Source organism: Pipistrellus kuhlii, unplaced genomic scaffold, assembly GCF_014108245.1.
Source record: "Pipistrellus kuhlii isolate mPipKuh1 unplaced genomic scaffold, mPipKuh1.p scaffold_m20_p_42, whole genome shotgun sequence".
In the NCBI taxonomy this organism is placed as follows: domain Eukaryota; kingdom Metazoa; phylum Chordata; class Mammalia; order Chiroptera; family Vespertilionidae; genus Pipistrellus; species Pipistrellus kuhlii.
The window spans coordinates 640,263-656,219 of record NW_023425543.1 but is presented as its reverse complement, the minus strand read 5'-3'; the positions used below and the strand labels follow the sequence as shown (position 1 = coordinate 656,219).

General features: G+C 59.6%; 1 protein-coding gene across 7 annotated transcripts in view; it reads right to left on the bottom strand.

Annotated features, from left to right (window-relative positions):
• Positions 1–15,957, bottom strand: part of NTRK3 (neurotrophic receptor tyrosine kinase 3) — a 170,811-nt gene that overhangs the window by 133,779 nt on the left and 21,075 nt on the right. For all 7 annotated transcript variants that reach the window (XR_006739867.1, XM_036411849.2, XM_045572010.1 and 4 more), the window contains exons 3-4: positions 5,910–5,984; positions 5,188–5,259 (exon numbers count right to left, since the gene is read on the bottom strand). Coding sequence is in view for 6 of the 7 variants with exons in the window: in XM_036411849.2 (XP_036267742.1) it covers positions 5,188–5,259; positions 5,910–5,984 (147 nt within the window). In the remaining variant the exon portion in view is untranslated. The remainder of the gene's footprint in view (positions 1–5,187; positions 5,260–5,909; positions 5,985–15,957) is intronic.

The window sequence follows — 15,957 nt, the reverse complement described above, 5'->3', positions numbered from 1 at the left end:
TAGAGTAGGGGTGTCGAACTCAGTCAGAGAAGGGGCCAAAATCTAAAATCCAGCCTAAATCGCGGGCCGAATGGTTTACTGAACAGTCATAAACTGTCATTGTGATGGAAACGCAGCGGAGTGCAGTGATGACAGCGCTGTGCGGGCCACATTGCAAGGCCTGGCGGGACGGATTTGGCCCGCGGGCCTTGTGTTTGACACATGTGCTGTAGAGTAACCGCCTCTGCTCTCCAATCCAGAACATGGCGACGGATGGTCCCTGAGGCCCCTCGGGACCAAGGCCAGCAGCCCCAAGAGGCACGGGGTTAAGTGGGGAAGGAGAGAGACGTGCGACAATCCATCAAGAAGGAACAAGGGGGAGACGGGAGGCTGCCAGCCTGCTAAGGAATGGAGAGGGACAGAAATTAATGATGACCCAAAATAGCCAGGGACTAATCTCATTTTCTAAGCTGTCCCTAACGAGAACAATGGGGGGGAGGGATATGGACAGACGGGGAGTAATGAAGCCTCGAGGCGGGGGGAGAAAAGAAAATCGACTGAGAATAAACAAAGCTGGAAAACACGGGCACGCCGTCTAACCTCCAAGGCCAGGAGATACACAGCCGGAGGCTCCAGTGCTTACTCAGCTTCAGACCCAGTCTCTGGGAGGCAAGGCTGACAAGATCATAGCCAAGCTTTCAAGTTCAGTCCAGGCCCAGCCGGTGTGGCTCACTGCTTGAGGGTTGACCCTTGAACTTGGAGGTCAGGGTTCAATTCTCTATCAGAGCTCCATCCCCAGTAGGGACCATGCAGGCGGCAGCCGATCCATGATTCTCTCTCATCACTGATGTGTCTACCTCTCTCTCTCTCTCTCTCTCTCTCTCTGTCTCTCACCCTCCCGCCCCCCTCCCTTCCTCTCTCAATGCTTCCCAGGCATTAGCATCTTCATCTGGCTAACGACCATATTATCCCATTTTCCAAAGGAGGACGTTAAGGCTCAGATATGCAGATACGTTAAGGAACTCGGCCAGGATGTACAGGGAGGTGGTGGAACCAGAATGTAAACTCGGGCCGTGTGGTTTAAGATGCAAAACCAGCACAGGGGTTGACGGGAGCCGTCAGAGGCCGCGGCGCGGGCACCGGGTCCGTCGGCTGGTGGGCAGGTGGAGCGAGGCAAGCAGAAGGCTCCAGGAGACCAGCTGCCTCCGTGGCACATGTTCATGTGACATTTCAGCAGCGATGCTGCCGTGTGCCGGTCCCTCTTGTCCAGCGCTGTATGTCAATGCCGGGCACAGGACACCTGCCCGTATGTCCTTCCTTCAAACAGGACTGCGCCTTCCTGCCCTCCCAGAAGTCTGAGAGCTGGGCTAGGAAGAGCCCAGGAAGTCACCAGGGCAACACAGTGGAAGGAGTGTCCAAAGACAGCACCGTCCTGGCTGGGCCGCTCTGTCGGCTGGAGCATGGTCCTGCACATCAAAGGTAACGGGTTCGAGTCCCAGGCAGGGTGTGTGTATACGGGAGGCTGGTCAATTTCTCTTTCTTACATTGATGTTTCCCTCTCTCCCCCTTTTTCTCTCTATAAACAATCAATAAAACATATCCTTAGATGATGATTTAAAAAAAAAAAAAAAAAAAAAAAAAACAGTGCCAAGAGCTGAATGTGAGACCTCGGCCCTGGGCTTACCTGTGAGATTTTGGTCGGGGCGCTCTCCACCCTGGACATCCATCCTGCCGCCCACAGAGTGACCACGTTAGACTAGAGTCCCCCCTATACTCCGCCCATTGCTGGCGTGCTCCTGGGCGCTGGAGCGAGCTGTGACCATCACAAAGGCCCGCTTATGGGAGTTTACCTCCTCGCGGGGGGGGGGGTAAGACAGAGCACCATGAAGGAACTTAGGATGCTGGCAGCCAGTCCCCAGAAATATGAGCTGGGGGGGGACGAGGAAGCCACAAGAGGAGATGAAGAGGGACAGGAGTAGGAGGAGAGCGCCACGAAGATTGGGTGGAGGGGCAGGGGGTCTTGCTCAGAAGGTGGCATCAGAGTGAAGGATGAGGAGGCGCCAACCACCTGCGAGCATGGGGCTCCGAGGGGCTGAGGGGCTGAAAGAGGGCCCGGGCCCAGCAGGGGGCCGGGGCGGAGGGCAGGAAGGAGGGGACGTAGCTTCTATCCTAAGGAAAGCAGGAAGCAATCAGAGGGCCGTGTGCGGCGAGGTAGCACGACTGACTTTATGTATTTAAAATGTCACTCTGGAAACGGGGCCAGGATGAATGTAAGGGACAAAAGTGGAGGGAAGGGAGCCCCCGGGAGGCCGTCACCATGGAGCCAGCAGAGAGGACGCTGACGCAAACTCAGACGGCAGCATGCGGGCGAGGGCCTGATGGGGGCACATCTCTCGGGGACGGGTGAATTAAACGGTGGGAGGGGTGCAGGTGAAGGGTTAACAAGAAACCCGGAGGGAACACAGGTGGGAGTGAGGCCGTGACCTTGAATCAAGACGTGTTTGGGCCAGGTTGAGCCTGACATTGTCCGTGTCAGGAGGGAAGTTCACCAGGAGTCCACAGGGCAGGGTGGGGGCAGGGACGGGATGTGCCCTTGGGAGGCTGACTCTGAGCCCCCTCCAGCTTCCTCTCCCTATGAAATCAGAGGCCAATGAGCGGGCAGGAAGTCGTCGCTGTCATAAGCGCATCCCGAATGAGGGTAGAGCAATCCCCTCAAACTCATGACCTTCACCAGCTTCCCAAGGTCGCGCAAGCAGGACGCGGAAGACGCAGGATTTGAACCCTGGCCTTTCCAGCTCAGAGCCCACGCTCCTGCCTGTGAGCTGCACGGAGTTCCATGGCTGTGTCCTCCACGCGGAGCAGACGAGGGCACGTGGGACGCCATGCGGGGACCAGGGTGCCGGGGGACAATCCCGCTGGGACTCGGAGGGAGGTCTCTACGCAGAGGCAAGGGGCAGGGGGGACACAAACGCCTACTGATGTCACCGCTACCCCACTGTCCTGGGGCCCAGGATGGGGTGTTCCAAGGAGAAAGAGCTGAGTGATGTATAACACATAACCAATCAGTCTTACTGTGTCTCCATCCGGGGAACTGAGGGGAATCTGTCGCCTTCATGTCCCCAGAGGGCTGGGACTCCAGCCCCTTCCCCTCCCTTCCGCCTAGTGTCGCTGACTTAATGGTGCCGAAATCAGGACACCCTCCCCTCCTCACCCATCACACGCCCACAGCTGAAGATCAAGGTCACGTTTGCCCAAGACAGAGAGAAATGGCTTAAAAGGCACCCAGAGCGTCTTCGGGGGAAACAAGAATCTAAACACGAGAGAGGCCCGGCACCACAACTCCGAGGGAGGAGAGAATTATTTCGGCTGCCGGACTCTTACGGTACATATTCTTGGAAATAAGTGGGCCAGAGGCTAACGCTCAGAAACCTTCTATAATAAAGATATCCAGGCTGCAGTGCGACTGTGGTTACAGCGTTTGACCTGAATAAGGGAAGAAAGGAGACCTGCTATCTCAACAGAGCTGTCTGAGGATGGCTGGCGCTAAGTCCCCTGGGAAATCACTCTCGCTCTCGCTCTCTCTGGCTCTTACTCTCTCCACTCACAAGAGTGACTGTGAAAACTAGAGAGAGACAAAACATGCCTAGAGGCCAAGTCCTGGCTATTCCGCTAACAGCTACTCAACCTTGAGGGAAGTCAGGGGTGACTTGCAAACCCCGATGTTCTCGTATGTGAAATGGGCACAGCAGAACCCGGCCGTCCGTTCCTGTGAGGAGTGAGGCTGGCTTTGCAAAAGCACCAGCACAGTCCTGGGCGCCCAGGGAATCCCTAACCAACGTGAGCCTTCCCCCCCTCTCTTCTGATGCCAGCCTTTTGTGACACAATTTTCTAAATATCTTAGGAACTGTTTGGAAAATGCTTGCCCTGTTGGCCCAGGAGGAAGAGCAGAAAGACCCCTGGGAAGAGAATCAAGAGGATTTATTGGCAACCTACTTCTGCTCCTTACAAGTCAGGGCTCGGGGTCTGTGAATGAGGCTGCACCACAGTCCTCCACCCAGGATCCTCCTGGCATTAAATGAGATCACGTAGGAGGAAGCACTGAGGGAACCATGAGGTGCTCTACGGGTGAAAGAAAATGCCCTCCTGTGAGTGCAGTGCAGCGACATTACTCAGGCAACCCCAGACCGGAGACCGGCCAGCGTGTGAGCCAGGCCAGAGGTTAACTCGCCCCGACCAGGGAGGGCTGAGCCGGCTGCAGAGTGGGGCTGGAGGACTCGGCCGACAACCCAAGGTCAACAGTGTTGGTAGACGTGGTCCAGGGTTGGGCAGACTTCCCAGGTCCATCAGTCCTGAGTCCCAGCAGACACTCTGACCCCGGAGCCTGGGGACCTCGTAAAGCTCATCGGCCCGTCACTCGCCACCCAGCAGAGGGCAAATCATCCCCAAAGAGACGGTGGGTCACCGTCTGGGACCTCAGGGTAAGTCTAAGGCGCCCCAGTGCAACCGGCTTCAGAGGCTCCCGTCACCCGGATGCAGCCCGGCTCCCTCTTCTGTGGCCCCTGGAAACGTGACAGCCCCAAAGCCCTCCCGATTGCCCGGAGAGCTGCAGGCGACACAATGTCAGAACGCCACTGCCCCAGCGGAGACAGAGCTCCCCTCACCACCATCCCCATGCTGAGGGCTACTCTCCTGCAGCATGTGCCCACATGGCATCTGCCCACAGCAGGCTTGTGTGGCCCATGGGGCCGAGTGGTTTTACTTTTAGTTGCTAGGGCTTAAACTGAGAGGTTTACTAGAACTTCAGCTCTTCTTGGGAAAATAAAATAAAAATCAGCACATCTGCCAGCAGGAAGCCCCACCTCCACACGCAGCAGGAAGTCCCGCCTCCCAGCGCAGCCGTCAGCTGGGAGCGTTGTGGCTCCGTCAGAAGGGACACGTGGTCCCCACCTGCACCTGCACTGCCCGCACCGGGCACGCTGCAGGCACTGGCTCTGTGGCCTTTGTGTGGCCCAGTATGAAAAGGGAGGCTTGTCAGAGGTCAGAAGCGCTCCCCCTGGGATGCTTTGCACTAAACCTCAGGTCCCCTATAAAATAAACACCCGGGAAAAAGCTGGCCCCGGGCCCCCTGCGGGCCATGGCCACGCCTCCGGCTGCAAAGCACGCACCTCAGGCGAGCCCCACCCAGGGCCTGGACCCCGCTCTACTCACATGTAGCGCAGGTGGGGGTTCTTGGCAAAGGCTCTGGGCTGGATGCTCCGAAGTCCTGAGTTCTTGATGGTCCTGGAGGGAGAGAGAGGTCACAGAGCTCAGGGGACAGAGGGACATCCACTGCAGGCCGAGGGCGACAGGAGGCCAGGCCAGGCCCGGACCGGCAGCCGCCCCGCTGACGTGAACTCACTTCATCACGGGTACCACTGGGCACCATGGGGCACCGATGATACCCACTGAGGGTGCCAAGTGAGGGATCGGGCTCACCCCCCATGGGACCGGGGGATGGTTCGGGATGTGGGTGGGCAGTGCTGGCAGCTGTCCTCTTCCTAGACTGGCAGGTGCAGGAGAGCGGGGCTCCCCCTTGGGGCCTCCCCCACCCCCAAACCTCGCCCCTCAACCACCAGCACTGCAGTCCTGAGGAGGAGGCAGGGGAACTTCATGCTCCATGGGGCCCGTTAGCCCCGCAGAGGGTCCTGCCTCGACCCCTGAGCCACGGGGGAGATGTCCCGCAGACCCCTTGCCCCTGCAGGCCCAGTGCAATGCACCAGTGGGAGGGGCTGGCCTTTCAAGCCCCCCAATTCCCTGAGTGGGCAGTGCCACCTCCACTAACAGAGGAACCCCCAGAAGTGCAGACAGTGCCCTCCCCCGGCCCAGGAGGCAGATGGACAGCCCCCCCCTCATCCCAGCACCCAGAGGCCCCGGGGCGGGCGCGCACTCACAGCTTTTGCAGGCCCGTGTACAGCTCCATGTCCACGGCGTTGAGCGTGTGCAGGCCGCGCCAGTTCTCTATGTGTCTATGGGAGGAAAGGCGGGGGTCAGGTCAGCGCAGGGGCCACGGAAAGGCGCGCTGGCTCGAGAGCCAGAGAAACCTGGGTGCAGTTCCCATGTGGGTCCCACACCTGCCAGGCAGTTTTCAATCCCAAGATGCCCCAGGAGGCTAGGCAGAGTCAGTGCCCACACACCCTCCGTGGATCCGACTTTCCCATCAGTGGCCTCGAAGTGCAGGGAGGTGACAGCTCGCCCGGGACACCCAGGCCCGAGAAGTGGCAACCACCGTCCCCAGACGTCGCCTCCCTCCCCAGCACCCGTGGCCCCGCCATCTGCCGCCACGCGCAGCCGGAGCCAGGAAGGCCGAGGGGCAGTGGCTGGCGGCGGGAAGCGTTTCGGGGCCGCGGTGACGAGCTATGCCGAGAGCCACGTGCAGCGCATTCTCTCGGGGCCCCTGCTGAGCAGCCAGACACGCGGGCATCTGCTGGGGCCGGGGACCAGGTGGCCAGCTCGGTGGCCAGCTCCGAGGCCAAAGGCTTCTCTTGGAAGCTTGCAGCCACCGGCAGCTGACTGGACCTGGTGCCAGCGGGGTGGGGACCCAGATCCATGTCTGATGAAAAGCAGGCCTGGGGGAGGAGGCCCTGTGCCAGCCCCATCCCCCACCAGCGTACCCGCCAGCGTACCCGCCGGGCCATCGGCTCACATGATCTACAAGCGGATCACAGCGTTCCCGCGATGTGCACTCATTCATCCGTCCATTCACGGGGCCCAGGTCTGGGGCAGACACCCCCAAACCACACATGGGCCCTTCACACCCCTCGGGGAAGAGCTAGGCCGGTGGTCGGCAAACTCATTGGTCCACAGAGCCAAATATACCAACAGGACGACTGAAATTTCTTTGGGGAGCCACAGTTTTTAACCTTAAACTTCTTCTAACGCCACTTCTTCCAAAGAGACTCGCCCAGGCCGTGGTATTTTGTGGAAGAGCCACACTCAAGGGGCCAAGGAGCCGCGTGTGGCTCGGGAGCCGCAGTTTGCCCACCACGGAGCTAGGGCACAGGGAGATATGAACGGCCACGTCCACAGAAAACACGGCGTCCCCCGGCGCTAGAATCAATCCCGCCGAGCTTCCGTGCCAACGTGGAAATGAATTGGCAACCTCCACGCACAGAGAAATTAGATGGCGCAGACTGTGTGACCCGTATTTTAATTAAAAACACGTCATGTGGATACGTTTCGGTTGTTCATAAGGCCGGCGGCTGAGTGTACGCGCAGGAACGCCAGGGGACGGAGGCTGCTGGGGAGGCCCAGGAAGGGCACGGCACCGCGGTCACCTGGGGCCTCGGCCAGACCGGGGGTCAGCGGGAGGGACGGAGAAGGCCTGCCTCCAGCTGTGCAGGCCCGGCTCCGCCCTCACTGTCTGATCTCAGCGATCTCACTGCCGCGTCTCACGGCTGCCTGGTAACCAGACTTCCCGGACAACTAACCTTAACTGCAAAGCCCGTGTGCTCAATGAGGAGAGAGAATCACTGATCGGCTGCCTCCTGCACGCCCCCTCCTGGGGATCGAGCCCGCAAGCCAGGCGTGTACCCTGACCGGGAATTGAACCATGACCTCCTGGTTCATAGGTCGACGCTCCACCATGCCAGCTGGGCGTCATTTTCTTAATGATCCTGGGTGACCATAACTAGCTTGCTGAACGGTGACACAGTGCCCCCCGCATGTGTGCCCCATCCAAGACGGCCCCGCCCTGAGCCAGTTCCTGAAGCTGAGGCTCCTGCATCCCCGCCCAATGGTGTTCTGGCACTTTCTTTGCTGTCGGGCTGGGGGCCATCACCCCCTGAGCACCTGCTGGAGGGCCCCGCCCCCTTCCATGGTGCCTCAGCCACTGCTCTGCGGCCTCTGGGAGCACAGAGGTCAGGAGTGGGCACCCTGGGGGCGGGCTGACCTGGACAAGACCCTCCCCCCCACACTCTGAACTGGAAAGCCGCTGGACCAGTTGGTCCAGCCCCTCCTGTCCTGTTTCTTCCTGGGAAGCCCAGATGCTGTGAGGACTGGCCCAGGCGGTGCCCGCACCTCCCTCCAGGGTCCGTGCCCAGCACCTGCGCGGTGAGCAGCTGGTTCCCTCACTATGGTGGGAACTCTGTGTTCAGTGAGAATAAACAGAAGCTGAACTGGGGTGGAAGGGGATACGAGGAGATCCTCACACACATGTATCCCCCCCCCACACACACACACACACACACGTAGTGTTTGCCCTGGCTTCCCACCCCCTCTCTGATGGAGGTCGCCAGGTGAGTGAAGTCTGCTGGGAGGCAGTGTCCCCATCCCCACGCCCCTGGTGGCACCTGGTGGCACCGCTAACACGCCGCCCCGGGGCCCGGCCTCGGGGCTGCGCCCGGCAGGAGGCAGTGGGAGCTGGCGCTCCGCACGCACGTGGTTTGGTACATGAGCTCCTGTCCGCCCGGCACGGAACACTGAGCTTCGGGGAGCAAGGCCGCGGACAGATGTCCCTTCTCTCCAGGCTGTCTGTGGCCCGTCAGAGCCGAGGTGCCCTGCCCGCCTCACCGAATCCTGCCCTGGGATGCAGACCCACACAGAAGGATGGAGCTGGCACCTGGGAAAGCAGCCTGGAATTCCACTTCCCAAATACCCAGTCAGTGATGGAGAGCACGTGCACACACACACACGCACACGCATGCACGCACACGGAACATGCTGTGCCTCTGACTTGGAAGCCTTGTGGGGCGATGAGGAAATTGATTTGTTATCCAGGCATATTATGTCTAGTGATCCAGACAGCAGCATTAGCTTTCAATTATCTGATATGTTTAGCATTGTAAACAAACTGTCCCAAGCAGCAGCCCCACGGAGCGCAGGCACCAGGGCGGCGGGGAAGCCATGTCGGATCGCGCCAGCCCCGTGCCCGCCCTCCCTCGCCCCAGAGCCGGTGCCCGGAGCCCCCCTGGGGGGACAGCTCCAGGGTACCCACGAGTGCCCACAGCTCCCCCAGCACCTGCTCGCCGGGACCACGCCAGCCCGTCCTCGCCCGGGACCCAGGGCGGCAGAAAGGAACATCGGATTCCTGCATCGGACAGATGGTAGCTGGCGTCCTGATCCAGCCCAGCGCACGCACCAGGAGCTGGGGAGGCGTGTGCAAGCCCTGTGCTCTGTGGGGCTGAGCGGCCCGGTCTCCCCACAGGAACAAGGTCAGGGAGCACCCTCCAAACCCTCCCCAGACAGAAGGCCTAGCTTCCCGGAGCGGCATTTCACCTGGGATTGGGGCACACGGCACACGAGGGAGCACACCTCTCACCTGCGCACCCATCCCCAGCTCCCTGGCCCCCACCCCCGCTGTCTCTCTCCCTGAGTCTCCACACCAGAGCCATCGCCCTCTCCCCAGCCCGAACCCCTCAAACCACTCCCCTGGCTCCGACAATAAAATCCGACGCCGGGACTTGGCCCAAAGGTCCTGTAGGAACAGCTCCCTTGGCCCTTCTGCCAGCACCTTCCCCTGGATTCCGGGCCCGACCACCCTGGCCTGTTTTGTTCAGTGGTTAGAGCCACGGCCTGCAGACTGAAGGGTCCCGGGTTCGATTCTGGTCAAGGGCATGTACCTCGGTTGCAAGCTTGAACCCCAGCCCTAGTCAGGGCATGTGCAGGAGGCAACTAATGGATGTGTCTCTCTCACATCGATGTTTCTCTCTGTCTGTCCTCCTCCCTTCCACTCTCTCTAAAAATCTATGGAAAAATACCCTCAGGGAAGGATTAACAAAAAAAATATATATGTGTGTGTGTGTGTGTGTGTGTGTATTTATACCAACCCTAACGTCCAGGAAACACCCTTCCCAGCTCCTTGTCACCCCTCCCCCTCACTCAAAGGTCACCTTCTCGGAGAGCCCTCCCCTCCAGCTGCGCTCTGGCACAGCCCCTGTTTACGTCCTTCACAGCCTTACGAACCAGCGGTAATTGCCTTATCGGGTTATTTGATTATGTGTTTGTCGTCAGTGTGTGCGCTGAAACGATGATGCATGGGGAAGGGACCGAATCTGTCTCGTTCACCACTCGCTCACCTCCGACCCGGGCAGCGACCTCGGTTAAGTACGCCCCACGCTCTCCCCCTGCATGGCCCTCCCCCTGGTCCACTGAGCAGCCCAGAGACCCCGGCCAGGCCCCACTGACACCTTGAACTTGGTATCAGAGAAGGGATGTGGCCCTGGGCACACCGTTCAACATGCAATCAGGGAGTCACTGCAGAGCGCAGCAATGAGGTGGGGCCTTGGGGGAAGGGGACCCCCCAAAGGCCTTGCATGGCCCATGGGCCAGAGTTCAAGTGTCAGGAGTAGGGAGGTGGCTGAGCATCAACCCAGGAACCAGGAGGTCTCGGTTCAATTCCCAGTCAGGGCTCATGCCGGTTGTAGACTCCTTCCCCCGTGGGGGGTGGTTGGGAGGCAGCCAATCAATGATTCTCTGTCATCACGGATGTTTCTCTCTTCCTGTCTCTGAAATCAAACTTTAAAAAAAGACCGTGCTCATGGGGTTGGAGTGATGAGGCCTGAACCACGTGGACTGTAGAACCTCCAGCCCCTCCGAGGAGCCGCAGCCTTTGAAGCAGGAGCGAGCAGGGCTCTGATGAGGAGCAGAGCAGCCTGAGGCGGGAGGGACCCTGTCTCCCCAGTGGCCTCGGAGGGGACCGTCTGGACAAGAGGAGTCTGGCCCCGGCCAGAGCAGCTGGCCCGACAGGGATCCAGCATTGCGAGCTCCGTGCCTGGGATCAGCTGGCCCCCGGGTCCCCGGAGCACCGGCCATCGGGTGGCCAATTTCCTTAGGAAAATATGAAATGGCCAGGCCACCCTTTACTGAATTACAAAGCACTTATCACTTCTCTAATCACTACCAGCCCGGAGCACGTAATTCACTCAACATGGAAGTTCCAGAGGCGAGCTGCTAAGTGAGCATTAAGCTCAAGTGCGTTGCGTAGAGCCTCACGAAGGCAATATTTTCCCCTATTAAACGGGCAGATGTCCTCACTGCCACTCTGCCGCTCGTTAATGCGGGACAGTCGCTCCAAGGTCACTGCTGGAGGGTCATTCCAGGTCATGGGGGGGGGGGGGGGCAGTCCTTGACTTTGCAGGAATAATTATCCTTGGAACCTGAGGGTGTCAGAGCGATTCGTCAAGGTAGCTATCAGAGAGACAAGATCGCACCGGTGGTGGCGCTGGTGCTCCCTGCACAGCAAGCGGGACGTGACAAGCCACCGAGAAGAGGCCCCGGATGGAGACGGACGGCAGGCAGGCGGGCAGGGCTGGGAGCTGCAGGGAGTGAGGCAGGTCCCTCAGAGACTCAGCACTGGGCTCACATGCGAGGCCTTAAGGAGGGCACAGTGGCATTAGCCCTCGCAATCCCAGCCCCGGGACGCCTTGGGCGCTGTGAGGGGAATTTGCAATCTCTCTCATTGAAGCAGGTCCAGGTGCAGGCACTAGCACCCCAAACACCTCCGAGAGCATTTCCTGCCTGCTGCGTGAGCCCTCCAGGCCCTCTGTAATTCCAGTCCCCAATGGGGAGGTGGGGCGCTGCTCTCACCACCTCCTGCCTCTCAGCAGCCTGGCTGGGTTCCTCCCGCCCTCCCCGGCCACCCATCCCCCTGCTTCCTCCGCTCCCTCCCGCACTCAGCGCCCAGCTCCTCTCCCAGCCAGCGACCTGCGCCTTCTGAAGTCATAGTTGGCGGCGATGACAGAGGCTGGTGCTCTACGGCAGAACCTGAGAACCCGAGTGAGTCAGTGCTTCGGCGACCCGCTCTGCACTGCTGGTTGGAGGGTGACAGGCGAGAGGGGCCCTTTGATGCCAAGAGATTCATTCATTCATGCTCCCTGTCAAGGTGTGGCCGGCCGGACCCCAGACCTGTCCCTGGGAGTCCTCCAGGGCCACCTCTGTCTCTGGCGCCACGCCCTCCTCAGCATGACACTCCTCCTGAGAGGTGGTGCCGCCAGGGGAACGTCGGTGTGTGCAGTGTGGCCACCAGCTGCAGGGCCCTCACGTCCCCCAGGCCTGGGATCACCATGGAGGTGAGAGACAGAACTTCCGAGGCCCCAGGCCAAAACGGTCGAGACAGAGACCACCCTTATGGGTCCCGCCAGGAGCAAGCGCAGACGGTGAGCAGGAAACGCTCAGGCAGGGCCTGGGTGCGACCCTGCAGGCTCCCGGGGGAAAGGGGCTAAGGGCCCTTCCTCTTTTCCTGTGACTGAGCACAGGGCATGTGCTGGGCCAGGGCCCGGGGTCCTGACAGCGGGTCAGCTGCCTACAGTGGACAGGAGAAAGGTGTGCACGGAGAATAAGGCCAATCCGAACGCAGGTTGTCTGTCCCTGGAGGCTGCCAACCAGAATCCAACCGGGAAAGTGACCGAGGGAACTGCTGGGCACCCAGAGATCTGCCAGGATCGCTGTAAAACCAAGCAGAACCACACTGCAACCCGGAGACCAGCAGCAGCAGGAGGCCCAGGGGCCAGAGGGACAGAAGGGGGAGGTGGCGGAGCCCGAGGCTCAGGGTCACAGCTGGTGGCGGGAGGGAGCTGGCAGCGGGCACTGACCAGCAGGAGCGGGAGCTGCTCAGACGGACAGCCGTCGCTGTAAAGACTTGCCAACACCCAGAATCAGACCCAGACCCGGAAATCCCTCTAAGTTCATCTCAGTCAAGTTCATGAGAAAGCCCAGGCCTGCCCTCACAGCAGCCAGTACTGTTACTTGTTTACCAATGGGGCGTGAAGTTCACCCTGAGATGGTGGCCAGTGACTTGCCTTTGACCAAAGGATGGGCACCTAGGTCAGGTGCCATCTCCCATGAGTGGCAGCTTTGAATGAGGAGGGAGACACGCCTTCCGAGGCCAAGACAGCCAATGCTTTTGCAGACCCCAACGCCTCATTTTTATTTAAGGGGTTTGTACATCCCACTCATTTTTTATTTCAATGCAATGGTCCCTCTTATTGAGATAAAACCCACATCATTTTAAAATTAACCTTCAAAGTGTATCGTTTAGTGGCATTTAGCACGGCTTCTTCCTATTCCAAAACATTCTCCTCACCCAAAACAACAACAACAAAAACACAACATTGAGCCGTCACCCCTCAGCCAATCTTTCTTCCCCTGTGGCTTTCCCTAATCCCAACATCTCATGTAAACAGAATCACACGCGTGTGATGTGTCGGCCTTACTTCGGCCAGCACAATGTGCCCGGGGATCACCCATGTTTCAGCGCATGTCAGAACGTCCTTCGCTGAGTAAGAGCCCACTGTAGATGTACCACATTCTGTTTAACCACCCAACAGCTGCTCAACACCAGGGTCGTTTCCACCACTGGCTATTTTAAACGGCGCTGCTATGATCACTCACTGTTTGAACACTTATTTGCAGTTTGGGGGGGGAGGGTCTACACCCCAGAGTTCCACCCATGTTTAAAGGATTTGGGAGAACATCTATGTAAACATGTGAACAATCAGACTCTCCTTAAAAGGGAGCAAAGGAGTCTCTGTTCCCAGGAGCCTGAGATGAACTAATCTCCGCGTCGGGCTCTGAGCCGGGCCCGAGTTTCCCGGCAGCTGAGGTGAAAAGGGAAAGCAGATGATAAACTTCAAGTCCAGAAAGGCACCCGCAACATGGATCCTGGCATAAAAGAGTGCGTGTCGCGTGGTGGAGACATTCTCTTTCTGCAAGAGACCGCAGCGTCCTCCAAACGAGAGGCTTTGTGTTTCTTTCTGATCGGCTACAGAATATGGGTCCTGAGCACACTTACTGTCATTCAGTCAAGTCAGCTTGGTAAGACGAAGCTAACAATGCTGGGCCCCGCACTCTGACTACTCTGTGAGCACACAAACCACACGTGCGGCAGCCCGGAGCAAGGACGGACCACGTGTCCCTGACACGCCAACAGCTCCCTCCCAGCAGGCTCCGGTTTCTCTCACGTGCGCGGGTGACGCTGACACTTCACGCTGCTGGTTACGGAGAGCCTTCCGCTTGCGGGAGACAGGCAGGGGGTGTGTGCGCAGCTGCGGGCTGACAGCTGCCTGTGTCAGCGCAGCCCCGGCCCAACAACGTTACGACTGGGACCAGCCCGGCTGCTCGCCACCCTGGCAGTCCCGTCTCCCTCATTCAGTTCTTCACTCTGTGTGCACACGCTCACGCCTGCCATGCACGTCATTTATTCAGCCACCCCCCTCCCCAACACACACTCACACTCACACACACACACACACACACACACACACACACACACTCAGTGCCAAAAGCTGCCTCCCACCATGCTGAGGCCGGGAGGGAGCCCCTGGGAGAGAACTCCAGAGGCTGAGGCAGGGATGAGAGGTGGGAAGAAGCGGCCTGGGGACTTCCAGAAGAGAGGCCAGGAGGCGGAGGAGCTGATGTACAGACGCACCGGGGCAGGCCGTCAAAACCCGCTGTCGGAACCCGCTGGGCTGGTTGGCTTTCTCGGGAGAAGGCTGCCCTGGGTGAGGGTCCACAGAAAACGACCCGAGGGAAGTAAACAGGCCTCCGTGGCCACGGGCAATGCTGGAGACAGACCCGGACTTGAACCCTGCCTCGGCCTCTCCCCAGCTCGGGACCTGAGCCTGGGCACCCTCTGCGGACCCGGAGCCCATGCCGCTGACAGCGCTGCTCGGAGGATTAGCGGCGGATCTGCTAAGCTGACGGGTACAAGGCAGTCAACAGTGGCCACGCAAGGAGGGTTCTGAGATGCACCACGGAACTGTCAGCCCAGCCCCCACCTCCCTACTGGCAGGCTCACAGCTGCGGGACCTGGGTCCCTGGGGGGTGGACCCCAGGCCACGTGTAACTGTGCGCCCCGCACCTGCACCTCAATGACATCCCCGCCAGCATCGGCCCTGTGTCTGCTCCCGGCACAGGGGCCTCAATTTCATCTTGACCCTGAGAGTGAGGCCTCCTCATTCTCACCTAAACCCTCCTGCGAGTAAGCCCAGCAGGTGCCCCATCCGGGCCTTTCTCCGTCCCAGCGGCAAGGACGAGGAGCACGGAAGAGGTGGTCATCACAACACAGCCTGGATGGCAGGCCCTAGCAACGGCCCTAGCAACAATGACAGGAGACAGCCTCCTGGACACAGGCTAGATGGAAATAGATAAACAGCCACAGACCATGTGCGGCGGAGGGGTGAGGAGAGCCAGCAGCGCCCACCGGGGCCTGACGCCACGTGCCTGGGCACAGACGAACACCCATTAGCCAAGACCAACTTCTCAACATCAAAGCAAAGGAACGGGAAAGGGTAGGGGCCCTGGGCATCCATTTAACTGGCATCAAACCAGGCTCAAACCTCTCCAGCCAGCTGTGTTACGTGTGCTGTGTGCCCCCTGACCCAGGAAGCAGGGCCGGGAGGAGAAGCTGGGACTGCAGAGGCTACAGGAAAGCCGCAAATAAAACCCCTGCCTGTCCCACCCAGAGGGACACTGGGACCTCAGAGACCCGTGGCCAGCCCTCAATGGCACTTGCTGTAGGAAAAAAAAAAATGCCATCAGCCCAGCCAGTGTGGCTCAATGGCTGAATGTCGACCTATGAACCAGGAGGTCAAGGTTCAATTGCAGGTCGATGCCCAGGGTTGCAGGCTTGACCCCCAGAGTGGGGCATGCAGGAGTCAGCCAATCGATGACTCTCTCCTCACTGATGTTTCCATCTCTCTCTCCCTCTCCCTTCCTCTCTGAATCAATAGCAAATATATCTTTAAAGAAACTGCCAGCAATGAGCGGCTCCAGGTGGCACTTCCCATCCAGGCTCCGCATCTTTCTAGCTGTGTGACGCCGGGCAGGCACTGAGCTTTTCTGGGCTCAGATCTGAGAAGCGGGGAGAGCGGGCCCGGGTGTGACTGAGAGTGCGATGCGATCAGAGACGGGGAGCGGCCCAGCCCTGCAGGGCGATGAGGAATGCTGGCTGCAGGGAGGCCTCTCCAGGCAGGCCCGGAGCCCACCCACCCCTTGGGCCACCCG